This window comes from Electrophorus electricus, chromosome 4, assembly GCF_041902795.1.
Source record: "Electrophorus electricus isolate QZ-2024a chromosome 4, ASM4190279v1, whole genome shotgun sequence".
In the NCBI taxonomy this organism is placed as follows: domain Eukaryota; kingdom Metazoa; phylum Chordata; class Actinopteri; order Gymnotiformes; family Gymnotidae; genus Electrophorus; species Electrophorus electricus.
In genome coordinates, this window is record NC_137500.1 from 10317557 (window position 1) to 10344053 (window position 26497).

General features: G+C 37.8%; 1 protein-coding gene across 1 annotated transcript in view; it reads right to left on the bottom strand.

Annotated features, from left to right (window-relative positions):
* Nucleotides 1–1165: 1165 nt before the first annotated feature.
* The window catches only part of LOC113592068 (uncharacterized), a 41162-nt gene continuing 15830 nt past the window's right edge, over nt 1166–26497 (bottom strand). Inside the window, exons 20-49 of the mRNA XM_081713843.1 lie at nt 25992–26130; nt 25529–25633; nt 25237–25416; nt 24750–24989; nt 24469–24625; nt 23901–24029; nt 22907–23054; nt 22763–22806; nt 20416–22623; nt 17186–18642; nt 13693–15799; nt 10744–12966; nt 10413–10567; nt 9493–9673; nt 8793–9040; nt 8426–8609; nt 7985–8183; nt 6543–6718; nt 6339–6408; nt 5944–6050; nt 5294–5325; nt 5029–5206; nt 4449–4553; nt 4283–4323; nt 4057–4176; nt 3577–3672; nt 3140–3268; nt 2606–2645; nt 2355–2478; nt 1166–2176 (exon numbers count right to left, since the gene is read on the bottom strand). Coding sequence (XP_081569969.1) covers nt 2011–2176; nt 2355–2478; nt 2606–2645; nt 3140–3268; nt 3577–3672; nt 4057–4176; nt 4283–4323; nt 4449–4553; nt 5029–5206; nt 5294–5325; nt 5944–6050; nt 6339–6408; nt 6543–6718; nt 7985–8183; nt 8426–8609; nt 8793–9040; nt 9493–9673; nt 10413–10567; nt 10744–12966; nt 13693–15799; nt 17186–18642; nt 20416–22623; nt 22763–22806; nt 22907–23054; nt 23901–24029; nt 24469–24625; nt 24750–24989; nt 25237–25416; nt 25529–25633; nt 25992–26130 — 11488 coding nt within the window. The 3' untranslated portion in view covers nt 1166–2010. The remainder of the gene's footprint in view (nt 2177–2354; nt 2479–2605; nt 2646–3139; nt 3269–3576; nt 3673–4056; nt 4177–4282; nt 4324–4448; nt 4554–5028; nt 5207–5293; nt 5326–5943; nt 6051–6338; nt 6409–6542; nt 6719–7984; nt 8184–8425; nt 8610–8792; nt 9041–9492; nt 9674–10412; nt 10568–10743; nt 12967–13692; nt 15800–17185; nt 18643–20415; nt 22624–22762; nt 22807–22906; nt 23055–23900; nt 24030–24468; nt 24626–24749; nt 24990–25236; nt 25417–25528; nt 25634–25991; nt 26131–26497) is intronic.

Consider the following 26497-nt stretch of genomic DNA (forward strand, 5'->3'; position numbering starts at 1 on the left):
CCTTTCTTTTTCTTCTTTTAACTTAGTCAAAGGCTAGGACCAAAACCAAAGACATGACTATTCATAGATAGACCAATTGAGTTCATTCCCTTCTCGTAACTCCACAAAATACTTTCTTGGATTTTCGTGGAGGTGTCAGGAGTAGTGTAAGTTTTTGTGAGTTAAGAATTAAGTATGCATAATTGTTTTTATATTGTATGTTGTTTTTATGTATTGTATGTTTTTAATATTGTATGTTAGATTTGTGTAATTGCTTTTTAGATTATGTAAAGCAATTTCTATCATTTTTTAAATATTGTATGTCTGACATTTTTTGTCATTGATAGAGTTAAAATTAGTTCTTTTGGCAGGCAATTAATTTTAAGTTATCAACTACAAAGCCATTTATGCTTGTTACATCTGAATATCCTATGTTCACAGCTAGTCACAAGTTTAAACACCTGCAAGCATCTCTGGAACATCTCCAAAGCCTCATGAATCTCAGTGGATTCTGATCTGTGCTGGGTTGGCTCGTGGCATAATATTTGAACATCTACAGACAGTTCAGCATACAGTTGGGTCATTGGCAGTGCCAGGAAGAACCTTGGATTTACACACAGTTTATTTGAACCTTGCTGTGTCACCTCCTTGCACACTGGTGGACAACTGACTAGACTGAAAGTAGGCCTCTTCTTTCATTCACATGCGATTCTTTGGTGCCAATAATTTGTTCCTATATTTATCATCACTATAGAATTAATCACTCCATGTGATCCGGCCATTAGACATAGGTATCTACTACTTCTTTAGTTATAGTCACTCCACAATGAGATATATCACCCCTGTTAGCTTAAACATTACAAAGCCTATTTGCCTGTTAGGACTCTCTCTTATAAAGGCATTTTGCTCCATTTTAATTTACTTGGTCATAGTAGCTTCCTGAATAGTTTGCTTTGGTTTAAGCTGTGTGTGAAGTTTCTGGGTTTATGGTTCATTCAATTTTATTTTGGTTTTATTTTTCATTCTTTCATTCTTCTAATAACTTGTTAGTGAGTTCTGTATACCTGAGCTAAGTCGATTATTTTATACATCCTCTATATTATAACATTTAAACTTTTGATACTGATTAATCATTAAACTGTATTTATTCAATAAATTGGTCATTATGGAACATACATTTTAACCAACAGTATTATGTCACTGCACACATTTCAAACTATAATATCAAAGGAAATTGATACATTATTGATTAACCTTCAGTAATTGATAACTAATAATAATTTCCCTATATCTAGGTGGTGCCCCATGTAATGCACCATGCCATCGGGCCCAAGTTGTCCAGAACTGATTTGAGGAGTATTCTGCAGAGTTCCAATGAATGGGCGGCCTGCACTTCTGCACAACATGACCCCAACTGAGCATTTATGGGATGTGGTGGAGAGGTCCATTCACACCCGTTATCTTGCACCTACAAACACCACAGAGCTGTGGGTGTCTATCCAGACGACATGGCTCAACATCACTCCAGACATCTTCCATTCACTTATGGAATCAATGGCATAATGAATTGGTGCACTTTGCCAGGCTAGAGGGGGTCCTACACAATACTAGTTCCTGTCCCATGTTCTTTCCTCACAGTTTTAATCATGTATTTACTTTGCATTTGCTCTGCCTATGTTGAAATGAAGGCTATATTTGTGGCCAGACACTCCGTAATTGTTTTATATACTCATAGATAAACAAAGAAATCCTAAATGCTTTTCATACTGTATTTTATTTAAACAGCTTCAGTTATAAGAATAAATAGTAAATCATCCCACTCCTTTAAAAGACATCTCTGAAAAATAATCTAAATAAAGCACTAAATAAAGTGAAATCTTCTAAAAAAAATTAGATAGAAATGGAAATATTCAAAGCAAGCTGATCAAAACCATGGGTTTTCCATGACAGTTTCACTATGACACTGCAGGCACAGTAGATACTTAAAAGGAGACCGGAGCTAAGGTGGGTATCTCCTATATGTGGTGCAGGCTAAGTGTTGCTTGCATGACACTTAGTATGGTTACAGCTGCACCCCTCCACATGGACATAGGTGTGTGTTACTGTATCTCCATTCATACAGTTCAGGGTCACTGTACGGTTACTGGTGTGGGTAGCCTGGCAGCAGCTACAGGTGGAAGAATCCAGCTCAGAGTACCTGAAATAGATAGATAGATAGATAGATAGATAGATAGATAGATAGATAGATAGATAGATAGATAGATAGATAGATAGATAGATAGATAGATAGATGTTAGTGGGTGATGTGTATAGATATGTGTGCATATGAGAGTGTGTGCTGGTGTGTGTGTGCGCATATGTGTTTGTGCTCTCACTTGCTGTAGCTGTTGCAGTCACCCTGACAATGTGTCTGTTCCACAGTGAAATTTGATTTGCAGCTATTGTGATTTATGTAATCAGTTGTGGTCTGTACTTTACATCCCTTTTCCTTTTCCACACCTGATGACAGAAACACAATTTATATTTAAGCTGAATGGTTTTGGTATATTAATGTTTGGTATATTACACTAGCAATCAGTCAGATGCAGAGTTTTAAGAAGATACATTATGGTAAAGTGATACTCACAAACTTGACAGCAGCCATCAGATGAAGGCTGTACTGTACCCTGCATATCAAAGATCAGACCAGAAAATCACATTTGTTCTGCTGTGTGGCCACAAAGTAATCCCAAATAACCAATACACTCATATTCCATTGCATTGTATCACATTGCAATTTGTAGGAAGTTCTTCGTCAATGATTATTGCCAATACCCACAATGATTACTTACCATTCTCACACAACCATTTACAATAATTTATTATGAAAGTCATTTTTATTAATTGGACAAAAAACAGCCAAGAATGCATTAGTACTAGGAATAATGCTTAGTAAATGGGGAAATTCAAATTCTCCTAAAGAAAGCGGGCACTGATTCTATGCCATGTGTTTCATTAAATCCAAGTAACTGTTAACTATTTTTTTTTAGATTTGTTCAGTGGTTAAGGTGCTTGACTTGTAATTGAAAGGTTGCTTGTTCAAGCCCCGCCACTGTTGGGACCCTGAGCAACCCTGCTCAATTGCTCAAGTTGTACGTGTACGTGTGTGTGTTATATTTACAGGTTCGCAGTTGTCGATGTTCAGAAGAGGGCACTGTGTCTTGTAGCTTGTAGTAATGTACTCTCCACCAATGTATGTGCAGATGAACCAGTTACAACCTGTGTTTTTAGGGGCCCATTTTGCTCCACTCTACACAGAAAGAGATATGATTCTAGTCACTACATTGCGAGAATGCTACATCATCCACAAATAAACAACAACAGTTTAGAAACCCTCAAAAGCTCAAATGTTCCCTTAAATGTTGTCTATTTTTTGGAGATGTAAAAAATAAATGTTGGAGGCTTGGAACTGGTAAATCTATATTTTTTTCAATGCAGTATCCCACTCAAGTAAAAACCTGACTTTTTCAGGTGCAAAAATATAACATACTTCATATTAGGAACATCTTGTACAGTTGCTATGTGCAGAGTATTCTAGGCTGACTGCTTGACATTTACCTGCAACATGCGTGTGGTGCCATTGTGGTTAAAGATGCACTTGGATTGCACACACTTGCCACAGCATTCAGAGGATGATTCCACATACTCATATCCCTGAAAGGCAGAGGTAGAGTCAAGTACAAATATTAGGGTAATGTTGGTGGATTAAAAAGAACAGCAATTATCGAAACGTTTAAATATATGATAAAACTGCCATAGACTGTACCTATGCAAACAACTTTCCCATTTCAGTGACTTGTGGAAAAGAACACAAGTGTCTGTCTTTATTCACATATATATTTCGATTTATGGCACAATCAGGACACTGACTGGCAACTATGTTGAGTCCAGTTTAATCCATCATAGTTTAATAATGTGTACAGAGACAGCTTTGGTGTCCAAACAAGGCACCTATAATATATAACTAAATAACATGGAGTTTTTGTGAAAGGACTATATGAGATGTGTACAGTATAGAAAAAGCTAAGCAATACTCACTGGCTCACACTCATTACAAGTCACAGATGTACAATGGATCTTGTGCAACTGGGTTTTTGGATCCACTTCCCAGGTACAGTTACACTCCTGGCAGTCCACCACAGGGATTGTGGTACCAGGCTGGAAATAAAGTGGAATCACAGAGAACATTACAATAGTATCAAAAATAAACAAAAAATGTTGAATATTATTAACGTGGGTGGCATTTTGAGTGCAAAGTTGTTACCTGATATTCCATATTTTTGTGCACACAGACTTTCTTGGGCTCTGGAACAACATAAAATTACACAGCATGATCAGTCACAAACAGAAAAAAGTAATAGCGAAAACAACTGGTAATGTGATTATGTGAAAGGAAGAAGCTGAGAAATATCTGTGCTAGATATTAATACCACATATGAGTTCAGGGCAGCATTTTCCTTCAGGTACTTGGAGGACAGGAATATAACCAATTTTGCATTTCTCTTCCACATTGGGGCAGGTTCTGATGTCACAGTCTAGAAGAAACAGTGGAGAGCAAGAAAAAGAGGTCATGGATTTTATTGTGAAAAACAATCTTACACCTAAAATGAATGGTTTCTGCCTGGTACAGTTGGTGTTATAGATAGAATTCAATAGAGAAACTGCAGAAAAATACTGTGAAAAATATTCTATAAGAATTCTAAGTCTACAGTTCTTAGAATTCTACAATTCTAGGAACTGTAGTGCAACTTGTGACATTCATATTTGCACTGTGTCATATATTTTGCTATGAAAACACTTAGCAAATGAATAATATAGCAGTACCTTAAAAGTATACTATGGGCAAAATTTTTAAACTTGATTAACATTAACATTAGAAAAAAACCCAAAACAATAATTGCATTCTTCAGCCCAGTATAGCTGATCACGAAGTCCTTGAGTTGGATGAGGTGTATTGAGGCAAGAAAAGCTTGAAACTGAAATGCATGAGTCTAAAGTATGCAGTCTTACGGCAGGAGACTATGGTGCAGCATGCATCTGAGGTATCTGTCACATTGAGTGGAACGAAGCCTGGTTCACTGCAGGTTACTTGGCTACTGTTTGAGCACTGCTTTGGTTTACAGGTCACAGCTATAGTTGACTCATCACAAACACAATGTTGACAGCCATACTGGAATTCCTCTCTGGGCTGACATTGAAAGCAAGAAAACAATGTTATAATATTGGTTCAATAGCCAGTATTAGCTACAGTCTCAAACTAATGAAGTCAACATACTGCTCGTGCTTGGCCAGATGGGTCTAGACATCCTGCAGAGGCAGAAACAAACAATGAGGCAAATATTACCATGCTGTAATTATGAACCTGTTCAATACTGTGACATATCTGCTTAATACTGTTACAGTGCATACACAGAGATGATAGATCACTGCATAGGACTCCACAGTAGATAACTCTGGTTTTACAGTTCTATACCAACATACCAACATTGCAGGTTCTTAAGCACAATTTAGAGCTGTTTTACAAGATGTGTTTACAGTTGCTTGCTAAAAGAAAACCAAGGCAATTTTATTGCTTTGTATTTATCATTCTATGTAGATAAACAGACTTTGCAGTAATTCTGACTTTTTACAGTATAAGCATGCACTACTTTCAATTTCTTGCAGAAAATGACTACAGAGTAGTTAGTGAATTCACAAACATATACAGTATATATTGCACAACAGTCAGTTTTTGGCTAATGGAAGTTACTCAGAGTAAATTCCAAAAACAATTTGGAGTTGCTAATCTGTTTTGTTTTTGTTTTTGTTTTTTTCATTAAAATCGGAACACCTACTGAAGAAATATACCTATTAGAAAATCACATTTCGATCAGACATCTTTGCATCATGTATAGGGCGACTTAGGAGCACAGGCTATTCACTCACCACACTTTTCAACACACAGTCCGGATTCCTTGTTAAACAGCAACATTCCATCAGGACAGAAGCAACCCTCAGTAGTCACATTCATAGTATGCTCATCAAGCCTGTAACTAAAAATGGTACAGAATATACATTTTCTCATTAATTGTTTGACATTAATTAAAACAATCTGTATACAAGAGTCCTTTAACAGTCTGACATAACAAAATTGACCTATCAGCCAATATTTCAGTCCTTCCCACCTAGCCAAACACGTGTGCCTATAGCTACATTAACATACTCAGCCACTTGAGATAAGACTTGTAAAAGACATGTTTAACACCTTTAGTTTGTAACTCAGTACACAGTGAGGGGAAGAACTGTGAGCTGTTAAATTAAATATAAATATGACAGTACACCTGTCCTGGCAGGAAGGCTGGTCAGCAGGTCCACAAGGTTTGTAGACTTTGTCACCTGGACACTGAACAGCTGAGGAATAACAGGCTTGTTATTTCTTATATGCTTTCAAAGAACTTTGCAGCTATTTTCAGTAGGTGTCAATCAGAAAGTTGCTGAATACATGTTATTAAAACTGCATGCTGTATATGACTAGTGAGCTTTACCACACAGGTCAGTATGGTTTCTCCAGTGCAAACAGATGCCAGACTGGGAGCAGGCTAAGGCATAGGTCTGTAGACTGGTGCACACTGCAGCAGGGTTTATCATATGACAACTGTCAAATTGACAGCCCTTGAAGTAGTTGTCAGGGGAGACGATGGGATGACAGTCTTTAAACAAGCTGTAGAAAAAAGAAAAATGAAAGAGGATAGTGAAATCAGTTCCAATATACTTCACATGGATAGGAAAAAACACATGACCAAGTTGCGAATTAAAGCCATGTTAGAAACATCAGAAGTTCCCGTTTAAGGAAAACAGTCTTCTTTTTTTTGTTCTTTTTCTAGATTATTTTAAGCATTTGTATGCCTTCTTTTGCATTCTTATTTCAAGAGAGATTCTAGGCTCTCCTTCATGTGAGCTTGTAGTGTTCATAAGTGACACAGTAAAAGGTCTTGAACTATGACCAAGGTGCGTTTTCCCCAAAAGCATTGCAGTGTTCAGGTTCTATTAAACAAGAAAGAGAGTGTTCATTGTAATACTTGTTCCACCATTTAATACCAATGGTATTGGGAGATAAAATAATGTAACAGTGCAGTTAAAGTGCCAGTGTGGAGCTCAGCGGGGTCACAGCCTCAGGAAGAGGTGTGAAAGTGGAGGGTGTAACACCTGCCAGGTGGAAGGAGGGTGAGAAGTCTATGGCAAGGACTTTTAGAAAGATCATTGATGATGTATAACTGGGGGCCTGTGATTTACATTTACAGCATCTAGCTGATGCTTTTACCCAAAAAAACCCTTATAATCATGGCTGAGTACAGCTTTGAGAAATTAAGGGTTAAGGGCCTTGTTCAGTGGCCCAGCAGTGGCAACTTGGCAGTGATGGGTTTTGAACTAGCAGGCTTTTGATTACAAGTCAATTACATTAACCACTGCCCCCATTTCACTTCCTGATGGTGGGGAACTGTGATGTGTTTAGGAACCGGTCTCGGTTCCAGAGGTAGCTGGCTGAAGTCTAAGGGATGATCCAAAATGATGTTTGTGCAGTGATGATTAATATCAAGCAGTGTCTGTTGTATCCGAAGGTTGCACGAGTAAGTCAAACAAAAATGCAGGAAATAATTTTAAAAAATACTATATTGCCAAAACTGGTGAGGGATCGATGCAAGCTAGCTTTATCCAGAGAGGATTTTTAAATGAGCATTTTAATGTTTTAAGTGGGTAGATGTCTATTTTTTATTTAATATTAATCTAGATTTTAAAGTATTTTAGTTTCTAGAGAATCATTTTTGCAGTGTGTACCATGATGTTATGTCATTTGTGTATGTGTGTGCATGCATTCATGTGTGTATGTGTGTATTTTCTTGATAATACAGCTGATGTCCTGATCAATCACCACATGACATGCTACTTATAACAAACAAGACACTGGCAGAACTGAATAGCTACTCACTTGCTCTTGAGCAGCTCACATACAGGGTTGGATGGACATGAAGGTTTTGTGGGTGGAGGGGTGGGCACAAGTGCTGGCACAGGGCAGTCTGTGTTGTACAGATCATTAGCTGGCCAGTAGTCTGCCATTACTTCACAGTTATCAACAAGTTTCCCCCCTGGTAGCATGCAGTCATCAGCCTGGTTGTTGTTGCAGGTACCTGTCAAAGGTAAGTCCACAATGCACTCTTCCTTCTGCTAGTATATATTAATTTAAGGATATTTTAGGAATCTAACCTATTAGTACTAGCTAAGTATAGCTGAGGATACTTTTCTTAGCTGCTTCTAATTTCTTAGCTAGTACATAGCTAGTGCAAATTGACAACTAAACATCTTTGTAAGTAACTCTGAATAAGAACAAGTAACTCTGAATAAAAAAGTAAATGCAAATATATTTCCATACCACAATGTCCCTGTGTGTTATTCCCAAAATATTGGAATGGCAGGAAGAGACTAAAACCAGTAACTCCAAATGTTACTACAACCTGGAGCTGTGGAATCTCCAGAATCAGGTTCACACCTGAGCTCACCACACTCATGCCATTTTTTGCGAAAGGTAATCTTAATACCTTATGACCTATTGAAGCCTGTGTAAGTTAAAAACAACAGAAAAGTATTAGAATATACCACTTTTTGTTTTATAATGAATGCAGTATGTTGTTGAATGAATAAAAAAAAGAGACATAGAATAGTCACATCCTTTTGTTCACAATTATAAGAAAAGCATTAATAAACTTATGCACAGAGGTTCCACTAAAGTCAACTCTTACCTCCAGGTTTGCAGCTCCTACAAGGTTGTTGTTTTTCAGTGTGATTACAATATGGTTATAGTGCACAATGATTGCCCTGGGGCAGGACACGGGCTCACGGGGGTCACATTTGACATTGTCAATGTAGATTTTCAAATGGTGTTTAGGTCTGATTTCCTCCATTAAAACATAAGTGCAGTTTCCTTGATGACTATAGAAGAGTCCATCAAAAGTTATATAGTGAGGGTCTCCCCAGCCTTCACAAATGCCTAGGATGGAAAATAGATGGCCTTCTTTACCTGACTTTTTGCATTTGTTTTTCACTTGAAAGTATAATGCAAAATATAACTTCAATACCATTTGATGAAAAGAACGTTTTTGTCATGTAATATACATGTTCTGTACACAAAGTTCATACCATCTGTGATAGATGATAGTGGTCATGTATGTGATGTATGTATAATGTATGTGTTCTTATACATTTAATAAATCTAATTAATTGTATCAGGCTCTGAGTCTAGTTGTACAGCACATATTTAGTATTTTGTATATTACTGACCTGTACTGAGCTGTCTGTGTAATTGCACAGAATGTGCATTGGATTTGAATTCAGCTAAAATGTAGGTCACGAGTGCTAAATTCTTTATTGCTGCGTATGTCAGATGTGTTATAATATCTGTGTTATGAACTTGCTATGTGTTATGAATCTTCCTTTACTTACAGTCACAGGCTTGTTCATAACAGCAATGATTCTTATCAAGCACAGATACTGGTTTCTTCTTATTTGAACAGGTGATGTTTTGAAGAGGTGGACACTCATAAGGGATGATCTCTATAATGTTGTCTTCAATGCACCTGGCCATGGTGCAGTTACAGGTCTCAAGCATAAAGGTCTCATTTGTCTGCCATGAAAAAGTATTCATTATTTAAAGAACTATCACACAATGCAATACTTTTACTTGCAGTGCTACTGTAAACTAAAGGTAAAGATCCTGTTTTAATATAGTTAGAAAGAACAAACAAACACAAAATTTGTTTTTTTTTGAGTTGGAATTATCTTTCATAGGACACAAAGAAATCTATAAATTATTGTCATGACTGGCCCCTCCCTAGTGTCCTGTAGTCATGGTTATGCTGTCTCATGTCTTTATTTTGCTTTGCGTCCGTGTTTTTACGCCCCTTGTTTAAGTTTCCCTGCCTTTGATTTCTATCATCTGTGTTGTTTAATGCTCATTATGGTATGTATATATACCCTGTGTTTGTTTAGTCTTGTTGGTGATTCTATGCCTCTTTTGTATGTGCGCATGTGCTCTGCCTGTGATAGTGGTTAATCCATGTCTTGTCTGTGATTGCTTGTGTTATTGTTATTTTGTTATAGCCTGTTTTGTGCTGTGTTTTACATTGTATTCCCATACTCTCCGCATTGGCTCTATGGCCCTGGACCATAAACTCTGTTTATGAATTTGCCCTTAATAAATCTTGCTCTTCTCAGCATAAGCATCTGTCTCGTGATCGCTCCATCGTGATTTTCATCAAAGCTCTAAAATCATGAATAAATTACATTGTAAAGGTTAACACTGCTAACAACCTCTGCTACCTTTCTCTATTATATGTATATTAGCAAATCTGTTTATTACTCACATTTACTTCCCACGGTGGACAATCATAGTATGGAGTGGGTGAAGGGGATGTCTGTCCACACAGTTCTGTTGTGTTTTGAATTTCACATCTAGCTGAACAATTCATGGTCAGACAAATACCTGATCCAATGTCAGTCTTGTTCAATATTGTTTCTCCTGTAAGGAATGAGATAAGCTGATTTGAAAAATAAACTTATTTTTCAAAAGGACAACAATTAAACAAAACAAAGAAATCTTAAAGTTTTAATTACATTGTAATAGCTAAATAGTTTAGTTTTGAACCATTGTTCAAATATCAATGTCTACCAAGTTTTATAATGTGAATAACTGACCTGGTTGATAGTGCTTCCCATTTATTATACAAAAACACATTGTGGTGATTGGACTTCTAGGTGAGGAAGTAGATACATGTGGTGTTCCTGTTGTTACAGTAGTTGTAACTTGTGGGATAGATGTCTGAGGAGAGGTTGTAGTTATATCTGAACCAGTTATAACAGTTATGGGCTTTGTGGTAATTGTTACTTTTGTAGTTATCCTAGTAGTCAATGTTTGCTGTGTTGATATAGTTGCTGTACTGATTTTAGGTGTTGTAATTGATATATAGGATGTTCCTGTAGTTGTAGTTGTAGTTGTAGTTGTAGATGGCCTTGTGGTCACAACAGCAGACCTTCCACTTGTTTTTTCAGTTGATGATTTAGACGTAACCACTGGGGTAGTTGTTGCTTTTGTAGTTTTCCCAGTAGTCAATGTTTGCTGTGTTGATGTAGTTGCTGTACTGATTTTAGGTGTTGTAATTGATACATGGGATGTTCCTTTAGTTGTAGTTGTAGTTGTAGATGGCTTTGTGGTCACAACAGTAGACTTTCCACTTGTTCTTTCAGTTGATGACTTAGACGTAACCACTGGGGTAGTTGTTGCTTTTGGAGTTTTCCCAGTAGTCAATGTTTGCTGTGTTGATATAGTTGCTGTACTGATTTTAGGTGTTGTAATTGATACATGGGATGTTGTAGTTGTAAATGGCTTTGTGGTCACAAAAGTAGACTTTCCACTTGTTTTTTCAGTAGATGACTTAGACGTAAGCACTGGGGTAGTTGTTGCTTCTGTAGTTTTCCCAGTAGTCAATGTCTGCTGTGTTGATGTAGTTGCTGTACTGATTTTAGGTGTTGTAATTGATACATGGGATGTTCCTGTAGTTGTAGTTGTAGTTGTAGATGGCCTTGTGGTCACAACAGTAGACTTTCCACTTGTGTTTTCAGTTGATGACCTAGGTGTAATCAGTGAGGTATTTAATAGTGGTTTTCTTGTTGCTTTTGTAGTTTTCCCAGTAGTCAATGTTTGCTGTGTTGATATAGATGCTGTACTGATTTTAGGTGTTGTAATTGATACATGGGATGTTCCTGTAGTTGTAGTTGTAGTTGTAGATGGCTTTGTGGTCACAACAGAAGACTTTCCACTTGTTTTTTCAGTTGATGACCTAGTTGTAAGCACTGGGGTAATTGTTGTTTTTGTAGTTTTCCCAGTAGTCAATGTCTGCTGTGTTGATGTAGTTGCTGTACTGATTTTAACTGTTGTAGCTGAGACATGGCGAGTTCCTGTAGTTGTAGTTGTAAATGGCTTTGTGGTCACAACAGTAGACTTTCCACTTGTTTTTTCAGTTGAGGACCTAGTTGTAAGCACTGGGGTAATTGTTGGTTTTGTAGTTTTCCCAGTAGTCAATGTTTGCTGTGTTGATATATTTGCTGTACTGATTTTAGGTGTCGTAGTTGATACATGGGGAGTTCCTGTAGTTGGAGTTGTAGTTGAAGATGGCTTTGTGGTCACAATAGTAGACTTTCCACTTGTTTTTTCAATTGATGACCTAGTCGTAACCACTTGGGTAGTTGTTGTTTTTGTAGTTTTCCCAGTAGTCAATGTTTGCTGTGTTGATATAGTTGCTGTACTGATTTTAGGTGTTGTAATTGATACATGGGATGTTCCATTAGTTGTAGTTGTAGTTGTAGATGGCTTTGTGGTCACAACAGTAGACTTTCCACTTGTTTTTTCAGTTGATGACTTAGACGTAACCACTGGGGTAGTTGTTGCTTTTGTAGTTTTCCCAGGAGTCAATGTTTGCTGTGTTGATATAGTTGCTGTACTGATTTTAGGTGTTGTAATTGATACATGGGATGTTCCTGTAGTTTTTGTTGTGGTTGTAGATGGCTTTGTAGTCACAACAGTAGACTTTCCACTTGTTTTTTCAGTTGATGACCTAGTTGTAAGCACTGGGGTAGTCGTTGCTTTTGTAGTTTTCCCAGTAGTCAATGTCTGCTGTGTTGATTTAGTTGCTGTACTGATTTTAGGTGTTGTAGATGATACATGGGAAGTTCCAGTAGTTGTAGTTGTAAATGGCTTTGTGGTCATAATAGTAGACTTTCCACTTGTTTTTTCAGTTGATGACCTAGTCGTAACCACTTGGGTAGTTGTTGCTTTTGTAGTTTTCCCAGTAGTCAATGTTTGCTGTGTTGATATAGTTGTTGTACTGATTTTAGCTGTTGTAGTTGATACATGGGGAGTTCCTGTAGTTGTAGTTGTAAATGGCTTTGTGGTCACAACAGTAGACTTTCCACTCGTTTTTTCAGTTGATGACCTAGTCGTAACTACTAGGGTAGTTGTTGCTCTTGTTTTCCTAGTACTCAATGTCTGTTGTGTTGATTTAGTTGCTGTACTGATTTTGGCTGTTGTAGTTGATACATGGGGAGTTCCTGTAATTATCGTTGTAGCGGTAGATGGCTTTGTGGTCACAACAGTGGTCTTTCCACTTGTTTTTTCAGTTGATGACCTAGTCGTAACCACTTGGGTAGTTGTTGCTTTTGTAGTTTTCCCAGTAGTCAATGTTTGCTGTGTTGATATAGTTGCTGTACTGATTTTAGGTGTTGTAATTGATACATGGGATGTTCCTTTAGTTGTAGTTGTAGTTGTAGATGGCTTTCTGGTAACAACAGTGGTCTTTCCACTTGTTTTTTCAGTTGATGACTTAGGCGTAACCACTGGGGTAGTTGTTGTTTTTGTAGTTTTCCCAGTAGTCAATGTCTGTTGTGTTGATGTAGTTGCTATACTGATTTTGGCTGTTGTAGTTGTTACATGGGGAGTTTCTGTAGTTGTAGTTGTAAATGGCTTTGTGGTCACAACAGTAGACTTTCCACTTGTTTTTTCAGTTGATGACCTAGTCGTAACTACTTGGGTAGTTGTTGCTCTTGTTTTCTTAGTACTCAATGTCTGTTGTGTTGATGTAGTTGCTGTACTGATTTTGGCTGTTGTAGTTGATACATGGGGAGTTCCTGTAGTTGTAGTTGTAGTTGTAGATGGCTTTGTGCTCACAACAGTAGACTTTCCACTTGTTTTTTCAGTTGATGACCTAGACGTAAGCACTGTGGTAGTTGCTGCTTTTGTAGTTTTCCCAGTAGTCAATGTTTGCTGTGTTGATATAGTTGCTGTACTGATTTTAGGTGTTGTAATTGATACATGGGATGTTCCTTTAGTTGTAATTGTAGTTGTAGATGGCTTTGTGGTCACAACAGTGGTCTTTCCACTTGTTTTTTCAGTTGATGACCTAGTCGTAACGACTTGGGTAGTTGTTGCTTTTGTAGTTTTCCCAGTAGTCAATGTCTGCTGTGTTGATGTAGTTGCTGTACTGATTTTATGTGTTGTAATTGATACATGGGATGTTCCTTTAGTTGTAGTTGTAGTTGTAGATGGCTTTGTGGTAACAACAGTGGTCTTTCCACTTGTTTTTTCAGTTGATGACTTAGACGTAACCACTGGGGTAGCTGTTGCTTTTGTAGTTTTCCCAGTAGTCAATGTCTGCTGTGTTGATGTAGTTGCTATACTGATTTTAGCTGTTGTAGTTGATACATGGGGAGTTCCTGTAGTTATCGCTGTAGCGGTAGATGGCTTTGTGGTCACAACAGTGGTCCTTCCACTTGTTTTTTCAGTTGATGACTTAGTGGTAACCACTTGGGTAGTTGTTGCTTTTGTAGTTTTCCCAGTAGTCAATGTCTGCTGTGTTGATTTAGTTGCTGTACTGATTTTAGGTGTTGTAATTGATACATGGGATGTTCCTTTAGTTGTAGTTGTAGTTGTAGATGGCTTTGTGGTAACAACAGTGGTCTTTCCACTTGTTTTTTCAGTTGATGACTTAGACGTAACCACTGGGGTAGCTGTTGCTTTTGTAGTTTTCCCAGTAGTCAATGTCTGCTGTGTTGATGTAGTTGCTATACTGATTTTAGCTGTTGTAGTTGATACATGGGGAGTTCCTGTAGTTATCGCTGTAGCGGTAGATGGCTTTGTGGTCACAACAGTGGTCCTTCCACTTGTTTTTTCAGTTGATGACTTAGTCGTAACCACTTGGGTAGTTGTTGCTTTTGTAGTTTTCCCAGTAGTCAATGTCTGCTGTGTTGATTTAGTTGCTGTACTGATTTTAGGTGTTGTAATTGATACATGGGATGTTCCTTTAGTTGTAGTTGTAGTTGTAGATGGCTTTGTGGTAACAACAGTGGTCTTTCCACTTGTTTTTTCAGTTGATGACTTAGACGTAACCACTGGGGTAGCTGTTGCTTTTGTAGTTTTCCCAGTAGTCAATGTCTGTTGTGTTGATGTAGTTGCTATACTGATTTTGGCTGTTGTAGTTGTTACATGGGGAGTTTCTGTAGTTGTAGTTGTAAATGGCTTTGTGGTCACAACAGTAGACTTTCCACTTGTTTTTTCAGTTGATGACCTAGTCGTAACTACTAGGGTAGTTGTTGCTCTTGTTTTCTTAGTACTCAATGTCTGTTGTGTTGATGTAGTTGCTGTACTGATTTTGGCTGTTGTAGTTGATACATGGGGAGTTCCTGTAGTTATCGTCGTAGCGGTAGTTGGCTTTGTGGTCACAACAGTGGTCCTTCCACTTGTTTTTTCAGTTGATGACTTAGTCGTAACCACTTGGGTAGTTGTTGCTTTTGTAGTTTTCCCAGTAGTCAATGTTTGCTGTGTTGATATATTTGCTGTACTGATTTTAACTGTTGTAGTTGAGACATGGGGAGTTCCTTTAGTTGTAGTTGTAGTTGTAGATGGATTTGTGGTCACAACAGTAGACTTTCCACTTGTTTTTTCAGTTGATGACCTAGTTGTAAGCACTGGGGTAGTTGTTGCTTTTGTAGTTTTCCCAGTAGTAAATGTCTGCTGTGTTGATGTAGTTGCTGTACTGATTTTAGGTGTTGTAGATGATACATGGGGAGTTCCTGTAGTTGTAGTTGTACATGGCTTTGTGGTCACAACAGTAGACTTTCCACTTGTTTTTTCAGTTGATGACTTAGACGTAACCACAGGGGTAGTTGTTGCTTTTGTAGTTTTCCCAGTAGTCAATGTTTTCTGTGTTGATATAGTTGCTGTACTGATTTTAGGTGTTGTAATTGATACATGGGATGTTCCTTTAGTTGTAGTTGTAGTTGTAGATGGCTTTGTGGTCACAACAGTAGACTTTCCACTTGTTTTTTCAGTTGATGACTTAGACGTAACCACTGGGGTAGTTGTTGCTTTTGTAGTTTTCCCAGTAGTCAATGTCTGCTGTGTTGATGTAGTTGCTATACTGAGTTTAGCTGTTGTAGTTGATACATGGGGAGTTCCTTTAGTTGTAGTTGTAAATGGCTTTGTGGTCACAACAGTAGACTTTCCACTTGTTTTTTCAGTTGATGACCTAGTCGTAACTACTAGGGTAGTTGTTGCTCTTGTTTTCTTAGTACTCAATGTCTGTTGCGTTGATGTAGTTGCTGTACTGATTTTGGCTGTTGTAGTTGATACATGGGGAGTTCCTGTAGTTGTAGTTGTAGTTGTAGATGGCTTTGTGCTCACAACAGTAGACTTTCCACTTGTTTTTTCAGTTGATGACCTAGTTGTAAGCACTGGGGTAGTTGTTGCTTTTGTAGTTTTCCCAGTAGTCAATGTCTGCTGTGTTGATGTAGTTGCTGTACTGATTTTATGTGTTGTAATTGATACATGGGATGTTCCTTTAGTTGTAGTTGTAGTTGTAGATGGCTTTGTGGTCACAACAGTAGACTTTCCACTTGTTTTTTCAGTTGATGATTTAGACGTAACCACTGGGGTAGTTATTGCTTTTGTAGTTTTCCCAGTAGTCAATGTCTGCTGTGTTGATGTAGTTGCTATAGTGAGTTTAGCTGTTGTAGTTGATACATGGGGAGTTCCTGTAGTTGTAGTTGTAAATGGCTTTGTGGTCACAACAGTAGACTTTCCACTTGTTTTTTCAGTTGATGACCTAGTCGTAACTACTACGGTAGTTGTTGCTCTTGTTTTCTTAGTACTCAATGTCTGTTGCGTTGATGTAGTTGCTGTACTGATTTTGGCTGTTGTAGTTGATACATGGGGAGTTCCTGTAGTTGTAGTTGTAGTTGTAGATGGCTTTGTGCTCAGAACAGTAGACTTTCCACTTGTTTTTTCAGTTGATGACTTAGACGTAAGCACTGGGGTAGTTGTTGCTTTTGTAGTTTTCCCAGTAGTCAATGTCTGTTGTGTTGATGTAGTTGCTATACTGATTTTAGCTGTTGTAGTTGTTACATGGGGCGTTCCTGTAGTTGTAGTTGTAAATGGCTTTGTGGTCACAACAGTAGACTTTCCACTTGTTTTTTCAGTTGATGACCTAGTCGTAACTCCTAGGGTAGTTGTTGCTCTTGTTTTCTTAGTACTCAATGTCTGCTGTGTTGATGTAGTTGCTGTACTAATTTTGGCTGTTGTAGTTGATACATGGGGAGTTCCTATAGTTATCGCTGTAGCGGTAGATGGCTTTGTGGACACAACAGTGGTCCTTCCACTTGTTTTTTCAGTTGATGACTTAGTCGTAACCACTTGGGTAGTTGTTGCTTTTGTAGTTTTCCCAGTAGTCAATGTCTGCTGTGTTGATGTAGTTGCTAAACTGATTTTGGCTGTTGTAGTTGTTACATGGGGAGTTTCTGTAGTTGTAGTTGTAAATGGCTTTGTGGTCACAACAGTAGACTTTCCACTTGTTTTTTCAGTTGATGACCTAGTCGTAACTACTAGGGTAGTTGTTGCTCTTGTTTTCTTAGTACTCAATGTCTGTTGTGTTGATGTAGTTGCTGTACTGATTTTGGCTGTTGTAGTTGATACATGGGGAGTTCCTGTAGTTGTAGTTGTAGTTGTAGATGGCTTTGTGCTCACAACAGTAGACTTTCCACTTGTTTTTTCAGTTGATGACCTAGACGTAAGCACTGTGGTAGTTGTTGCTTTTGTAGTTTTCCCAGTAGTCAATGTTTGCTGTGTTGATATAGTTGCTGTACTGATTTTAGGTGTTGTAATTGATACATGGGATGTTCCTTTAGTTGTAGTTGTAGTTGTAGATGGCTTTGTGGTCACAACAGTGGTCTTTCCACTTGTTTTTTCAGTTGATGACTTAGACGTAAGCACTGGGGTAGTTGTTGCTTTTGTAGTTTTCCCAGTAGTCAATGTCTGTTGTGTTGATGTAGTTGCTATACTGATTTTAGCTGTTGTAGTTGTTACATGGGGAGTTCCTGTAGTTGTAGTTGTAAATGGCTTTGTCGTCACAACAGTAGACTTTCCACTTGTTTTTTCAGTTGATGACCTAGTCGTAACTACTAGGGTAGTTGTTGCTCTTGTTTTCTTAGTACTCAATGTCTGCTGTGTTGATGTAGTTGCTGTACTAATTTTGGCTGTTGTAGTTGATACATGGGGAGTTCCTGTAGTTATCGTCGTAGCGGTAGTTGGCTTTGTGGTCACAACAGTGGTCCTTCCACTTGTTTTTTCAGTTGATGACTTAGTCGTAACCACTTGGGTAGTTGTTGCTTTTGTAGTTTTCCCAGTAGTCAATGTTTGCTGTGTTGATATATTTGCTGTACTGATTTTAACTGTTGTAGTTGAGACATGGGGAGTTCCTTTAGTTGTAGTTGTAGTTGTAAATGGCTTTGTGGTCACAACAGTAGACTTTCCACTTGTTTTTTCAGTTGATGACCTAGTTGTAAGCACTGGGGTAGTTGTTGCTTTTGTAGTTTTCCCAGTAGTAAATGTCTGCTGTGTTGATGTAGTTGCTGTACTGATTTTAGGTGTTGTAGATGATACATGGGGAGTTCCTGTAGTTGTAGTTGTACATGGCTTTGTGGTCACAACAGTAGACTTTCCACTTGTTTTTTCAGTTGATGACTTAGACGTAACCACAGGGGTAGTTGTTGCTTTTGTAGTTTTCCCAGTAGTCAATGTTTTCTGTGTTGATATAGTTGCTGTACTGATTTTAGGTGTTGTAATTGATACATGGGATGTTCCTTTAGTTGTAGTTGTAGTTGTAGATGGCTTTGTGGTCACAACAGTAGACTTTCCACTTGTTTTTTCAGTTGATGACTTAGACGTAACCACTGGGGTAGTTGTTGCTTTTGTAGTTTTCCCAGTAGTCAATGTCTGCTGTGTTGATGTAGTTGCTATACTGAGTTTAGCTGTTGTAGTTGATACATGGGGAGTTCCTTTAGTTGTAGTTGTAAATGGCTTTGTGGTCACAACAGTAGACTTTCCACTTGTTTTTTCAGTTGATGACCTAGTCGTAACTACTAGGGTAGTTGTTGCTCTTGTTTTCTTAGTACTCAATGTCTGTTGCGTTGATGTAGTTGCTGTACTGATTTTGGCTGTTGTAGTTGATACATGGGGAGTTCCTGTAGTTGTAGTTGTAGTTGTAGATGGCTTTGTGCTCACAACAGTAGACTTTCCACTTGTTTTTTCAGTTGATGACCTAGTTGTAAGCACTGGGGTAGTTGTTGCTTTTGTAGTTTTCCCAGTAGTCAATGTCTGCTGTGTTGATGTAGTTGCTGTACTGATTTTATGTGTTGTAATTGATACATGGGATGTTCCTTTAGTTGTAGTTGTAGTTGTAGATGGCTTTGTGGTCACAACAGTAGACTTTCCACTTGTTTTTTCAGTTGATGATTTAGACGTAACCACTGGGGTAGTTATTGCTTTTGTAGTTTTCCCAGTAGTCAATGTCTGCTGTGTTGATGTAGTTGCTATAGTGAGTTTAGCTGTTGTAGTTGATACATGGGGAGTTCCTGTAGTTGTAGTTGTAAATGGCTTTGTGGTCACAACAGTAGACTTTCCACTTGTTTTTTCAGTTGATGACCTAGTCGTAACTACTACGGTAGTTGTTGCTCTTGTTTTCTTAGTACTCAATGTCTGTTGCGTTGATGTAGTTGCTGTACTGATTTTGGCTGTTGTAGTTGATACATGGGGAGTTCCTGTAGTTGTAGTTGTAGTTGTAGATGGCTTTGTGCTCAGAACAGTAGACTTTCCACTTGTTTTTTCAGTTGATGACTTAGACGTAAGCACTGGGGTAGTTGTTGCTTTTGTAGTTTTCCCAGTAGTCAATGTCTGTTGTGTTGATGTAGTTGCTATACTGATTTTAGCTGTTGTAGTTGTTACATGGGGCGTTCCTGTAGTTGTAGTTGTAAATGGCTTTGTGGTCACAACAGTAGACTTTCCACTTGTTTTTTCAGTTGATGACCTAGTCGTAACTCCTAGGGTAGTTGTTGCTCTTGTTTTCTTAGTACTCAATGTCTGCTGTGTTGATGTAGTTGCTGTACTAATTTTGGCTGTTGTAGTTGATACATGGGGAGTTCCTGTAGTTATCGCTGTAGCGGTAGATGGCTTTGTGGACACAACAGTGGTCCTTCCACTTGTTTTTTCAGTTGATGACTTAGTCGTAACCACTTGGGTAGTTGTTGCTTTTGTAGTTTTCCCAGTAGTCAATGTCTGCTGTGTTGATGTAGTTGCTAAACTGATTTTGGCTGTTGTAGTTGTTACATGGGGAGTTTCTGTAGTTGTAGTTGTAAATGGCTTTGTGGTCACAACAGTAGACTTTCCACTTGTTTTTTCAGTTGATGACCTAGTCGTAACTACTAGGGTAGTTGTTGCTCTTGTTTTCTTAGTACTCAATGTCTGTTGTGTTGATGTAGTTGCTGTACTGATTTTGGCTGTTGTAGTTGATACATGGGGAGTTCCTGTAGTTGTAGTTGTAGTTGTAGATGGCTTTGTGCTCACAACAGTAGACTTTCCACTTGTTTTTTCAGTTGATGACCTAGTTGTAAGCACTGGGGTAGTTGTTGCTTTTGTAGTTTTCCCAGTAGTAAATGTCTGCTGTGTTGATGTAGTTGCTGTACTGATTTTAGGTGTTGTAGATGATACATGGGGAGTTCCTGTAGTTGTAGTTGTACATGGCTTTGTGGTCACAACAGTAGACTTTCCACTTGTTTTTTCAGTTGATGACTTAGACGTAACCACAGGGGTAGTTGTTGCTTTTGTAGTTTTCCCAGTAGTCAATGTTTTCTGTGTTGATATAGTTGCTGTACTGATTTTAGGTGTTGTAATTGATACATGGGATGTTCCTTTAGTTGTAGTTGTAGTTGTAAATGGCTTTGTCGTCACAACAGTAGACTTTCCACTTGTTTTTTCAGTTGATGACCTAGTCGTAACTACTAGGGTAGTTGTTGCTCTTGTTTTCTTAGTACTCAATGTCTGTTGTGTTGATGTAGTTGCTGTACTGATTTTGGCTGTTGTAGTTGATACATGGGGAGTTCCTGTAGTTGTAGTTGTAGTTGTAGATGGCTTTGTGCTCACAACAGTATACTTTCCACTTGTTTTTTCAGTTGATGACCTAGTTGTAAGCACTGGGGTAGTTGTTGCTTTTGTAGTTTTCCCAGTAGTCAATGTCTGCTGTGTTGATGTAGTTGCTGTACTGATTTTAGGTGTTGTAATTGATACATGGGATGTTCCTTTAGTTGTAGTTGTAGTTGTAGATGGCTTTGTGGTCACAACAGTAGACTTTTCACTTGTTTTTTCAGTTGATGACTTAGACGTAAGCACTGGGGTAGTTGTTGCTTTTGTTGTTTTTCCAATTGTAGATGTTTTTGTTGTTTTAGGCGATGGTCTGCTTTCAAATGTTGGTCTGCTTTCACTTGTTGTTGATTTAAGAGGTGTACTTCTTGTTTCTGTTAGCTTAGATGTTGTGGGGCGAGTTGTAATGATTGGGGTAGTTGTTGCTTTCGTTGAACTGCTTCCAACTGATGAAGTAGACACATGTGGTGTTATTGTTGTTACAGTAGTTGTATCGACAGCTTGTGACATAGCTGTCAGACAAGGGGCTGTAGGTTTTGGACCAGTTATAACCGTTTCGTGTGTTTTGGTAGTTGGACCAGGAGTTGTTGATTTTGTAGATTTTCCAGTACTAGTTTTCATGGATGTTTTAGTGGATTGGCTACCTTCAGCTGTTGTACTTGAGACATGAGGTGGTCGTGTAGATGCATTGTTGCTTGTTGATGTAAATGCGGTCGGCAAAATGCTTGATGGTGTTGATGTTTTGGTAGTTTTTACTATTGTGACTGCAGTTTCAGGTGTTGTAGTTACACATGGCTTACAACAGAGTAGCCTAATTTTATAATCAAAACATTTGTATGGCCTTTGTGTCTGTTTGTCCTTTTCACACACTAAACCAAATGAAATATTGCATTGCACAACTTGACCTGTAAGTTGTGTAAAGTCATCAACAGATAGATCAGGGTTCGACACAGCCCTGCACTGAATATTTTCTGGATTTTCACATATTGTTTTTCCATGGTTCTTAATATTTTCATATGTTTCAATGTCACTCCCTGATGCTGGATAATCCACATTGAACCACTCAGACCATTCACAAATAACGCATGGTGTTGTTATAGTGGGTCTTGGTGGTGTCAATACAGTTGTAGATGGCTTTGTGTTCATGACAGTAGACTTCTCACTTGTTTGTTTAGTTCTTGGCCCAGATGTGACCACTGGGGTAGTTGTTGCTTTTGGAGTTTTCCCAGTAGTCCGTGTTTGCTGTGTTGTTGTAGGTGTGGTACTAATTTTAGCTGTTGTAGTTGATATATGAGGAGGTCCTGTAGTTGCAGTAATGGTTGTTGGTGTTGATGTTGGTGATTTTGAGGTTTCACCAAAAATAGATGTAGTTGGTGTCAGTACATTTTTAGTAGTGCTAATTCGTGTAGGAATTGTTGTGGTGGTGATATGGCATGGCTCTGTCTTATTCACAACTGTGCTGTTTATGCAGATGGCCGAGTAACACATTCCCATGTTGTCTGTTACTTCATATATAGTTTCATTTTCACCATATTCTGTTCCATTGTAAAAACAGCACCCTTTTGGGAGATAAAGTACATTACCTCAGGTATCATGTTTCATATCATATAGCAGTTATATGAATGTAATCGTGATTTAAATTGAATTGAATATGTTATTCTATAATTTTATCTATGTATAATTAATATAATGGCTTACCAGGATGTGGCAAACATGTTTCATTTCCATTTTTATTGCAGTAACTGCAAAATGCAATTTTGATTAATCAAAAATACCTTATTTTACAATCATACAATCATTTTAATTATGAATATGTAACTTTATAGTAGGGAATGGCTGTACCATGAATGACATGGCTTTCTACTTGGGATTTTTGCCCCAACATTATACATAGTTCCATCGATGAAGCACATTATGCTACATGTGTCAACACAAGTGTCATTCTCCTCATCAAAAAAGGGTTTGTCAGCCGGACACACTGGATAACATCCTACATAACAGAAACAATAGATTAAAAACTACAAAAATAAACACCATGAAAATTTCAGCCCTAATTTTGACATACAAATCTGTTTCTTGAGAGTGTTTTTTATTATGTTATTTTCATACTGTACAATGTATGAACATTGTCATCTGGGTACTCAGATAAAGTGAAAGCAAGTTTCATCTAATGCAGAGCCAATGCTATTAATACTACTACTAACAGTAATAATAAAAATTGTTAAGATGATGTTTGTAATAGCAAATCCAAGAAATCCCAAGAATTTGGAATAAGCACAGTTACTTAATACCAGTCTCACTTCTATTTGTAACAATAATATACAATTTATTTTATTAAATATTCACATATATTTATTATATTATTATCCTAAGGCCTTGTTTATGCATTCCATGTTCAGGGCCCCTAGGTCTCATTGCTTGTTTGCAGGGCCCTGGGCCCTATAATCTTTCCAGTTCAAACATACTTGCTCTATTTGGTTAAAATAAAAGGGATATAGGAGGTCCAACCTAGAGCCTCCAAACACAGTGCATGCCCAGTTTACACGCGCTAAGTTTTGTGCTGTTCAATCACATGGCCAGCATGCAGGCCCAGGGAGTGCTGCTTTCACAGGCTAATTAATCTAAATGGTAATTATATAGACAAATATAAAGTGTTGATTGATGCTTACCATTGGCCCCAATGCCTTCAAACTAAGCAGGCACATATATGCTCAGATATGTGACTATGTCACAAAATACACTTTTCCATTTATGTGACTATATCATAAATAGGAGTGAAACTGGATTGTTATTATATTGAATAGAGCCAGACAGTATGGACTGGATGATCACTCACCTTCCAGGTTTGGTAAAGGGTCCTTGCATTGGCCTTCACGGTTCAGGCAAGTTTTGTAGCATGGTGTGAGACACGGATTGTAATGCCATGTGCATTCATCTGGTCCATTGTAGTAGTCACAGAACACAGCTGTTGAGAGAAAAAATTGTCTAAGTGTAAGCTCACAGTCAGGAATTTTATAGATCCTTTTGTTGGCATATATTTTATGTGGTATAAATAATATTTTTTTAAGAAGTGTTAGCCCAGTGTTTACAAACACAACCAGCCATTAAGAGTATGACATTATTTAAAAGATTGGAGTTAAACATATCCCCAGTCCCTTGTGTTAGGGTTTAAAAAAACCTAACTTTATTACTCTACCTGTAGGACAGCTGACAAAGGAAAGTAGACTTAATCAAAACCACAATAAAAATCAAGCTATTGACATGAAATCTGATATCATAGTATGTAGGGGTTTAGAATATAAAATATGTAAAGTGCATCAGTTGTATAAAATACTGCATGTAACATAAGTTTTAAGTGCATATCCTAAATTAGTATTTAGTAATTAATGGCAGAAATTTCTTACGGCAGATGTCTGGTGTTCGCCAGGCCACACAGACCCCAGCTTCATTGCAGGCTTGGGCATAGGCTGCTACAGCAGTACAGAAACACTCACAGTCACCACCAGTGTCACACGCACATGAGTCTCTTACACAGTTTTCAAAATATGGGGTCAGGTCCACCTGCACATACAGGAATTCAAACAAATATCTATATAATCTCTTGGAAGCTTCTTAAGGTGGAATGTCCCATCTAAAATTATTTGATTTATTTAGTGGTATTTAAAATAAATTCATGCTACTGTACCATTTTGTGGCAGTCTTTGAATGTATCTCCTTTGATTATACTGCATTGCATTTTTGCCCAAGTGGTGCGGCTCTGACTTTTAATACATGGATCAAAGCCTTGCTCAGCATCAGAACAGGAAGTGTGTGCTTTCCAACTGTTTACAAACTCCATGATGTCAGAAACTTGCAGTTGACCTTGAGTGGTGAAATCATCTTTGCCATTTCCATTGTAGTTTCCACACAATCCACAAACCTCTCCCTAAAAACAGAAATGTGCATCCAGAACACTGACAAACTTAACAATTGAATCCATCGCATTTGTTGTCACTTTTTCACTTACAATTCCCAATTCCTCTTTACTAATATAAACATGAAAGAAAATGTGAATCAGAAGAGCTGGGTAAAAATATGCATTTTGCAAATGTGACATTATACAAAACTCTTCTCCTCTAGAACTGACTATAGCTTTTCACATCAAAGGAAGCTTGATGCTCAGCAGGACTCACCATGTGTTGTGGTTGCAGAATGATGCGTACTGTGGTTTTGCGGTCCCATAACACTGCCAGGCCAGCATCAGACTCAATAACCAGGTAAAGGCCCATGTTTCTCACTTTGTAGTTAATTTTTGGCCCACTTTGAAGCTCGCTTTCTGTTATGATGCCATCTATCAGCTCCAACTGTGTTCTCTGTTGAGACAATTTGTAGCCTATCATAATCTGTGTGTGTTTCATAATGAAGATATCAAAACTCTGTTTACTCTGTTAACATCATGAGTGATGAATAAAGGTTAATCCTTACTCCCAGCAGAATCCGAACAGCTTTGGAACAAGTGGTTCCTGTTGTCCCACAGGGTACATTCTCTGTGATCACATGGAATGTGCCTGTCTTATTTCCACACTTGTTCTTTGAACAATTGAAAAAAGATATTAGATAATAATAAACAAATGCCACACTGTTTCTAAATCATATTAGTTGTAATATTACTTAAACTCTGTTATATTACTTAAAACTGATTATTTACTTGGATACCATTTTCATTTCAATGACTGAGACAGTAAATTCAATATTCATTTCAATATTTTCAATTCCGTGACTGAGATAAAAAAAAAATTTAGTCAATTGATTCATGTGGCTAATACAATAATTTGTTTTAATTCAATCAGATGAATGCCTTGAAATATGTGTCCTGGAGGTATCACACCAGGTATTCAAATATCTTCAGTAAATGGGTTTAGCTAAACAATTACTAAAGTGCAGGTACCTGGACAGCTACATAACCACAGTCTCCATTGAAGCCAAACCTCTGCTTGTCAAATGTATTGTAATGTCCACTGCCATAGATGGTGCAAGTCCCAGGGCATTTTTTGTCTGTGCATTCCCACTTGCCACGTTTACAGGTACTGCAATTGTGTTGATGTATTTAATACATGTATACCAAATGAATATTTAAGATGAAAAATGTATACAATGTAGCTTCAGTTCATCATAACCTCAGTAATTTCATAAGCTCGGTTCATCATAAAGGAATATTTTATGTAAATCTTTTATCTTTAACGCAAATGCAGTTTTGTGTCTCACATTTGCTTTTTTGAGTTGGGAAGTGGATCTACAAGGCTAACATAACAACCTGCAACTAAGGATCAATGGAAGTCTATCTCACAGAAAATCTTTTTCATGAGCAAGCAGCCTATCCTGAACAGGATCCAGCACCCATCACTCTAGCAGATGTCCAAGAAAAGGTCTCAAGTATGAAGAGCTGAACAGCTC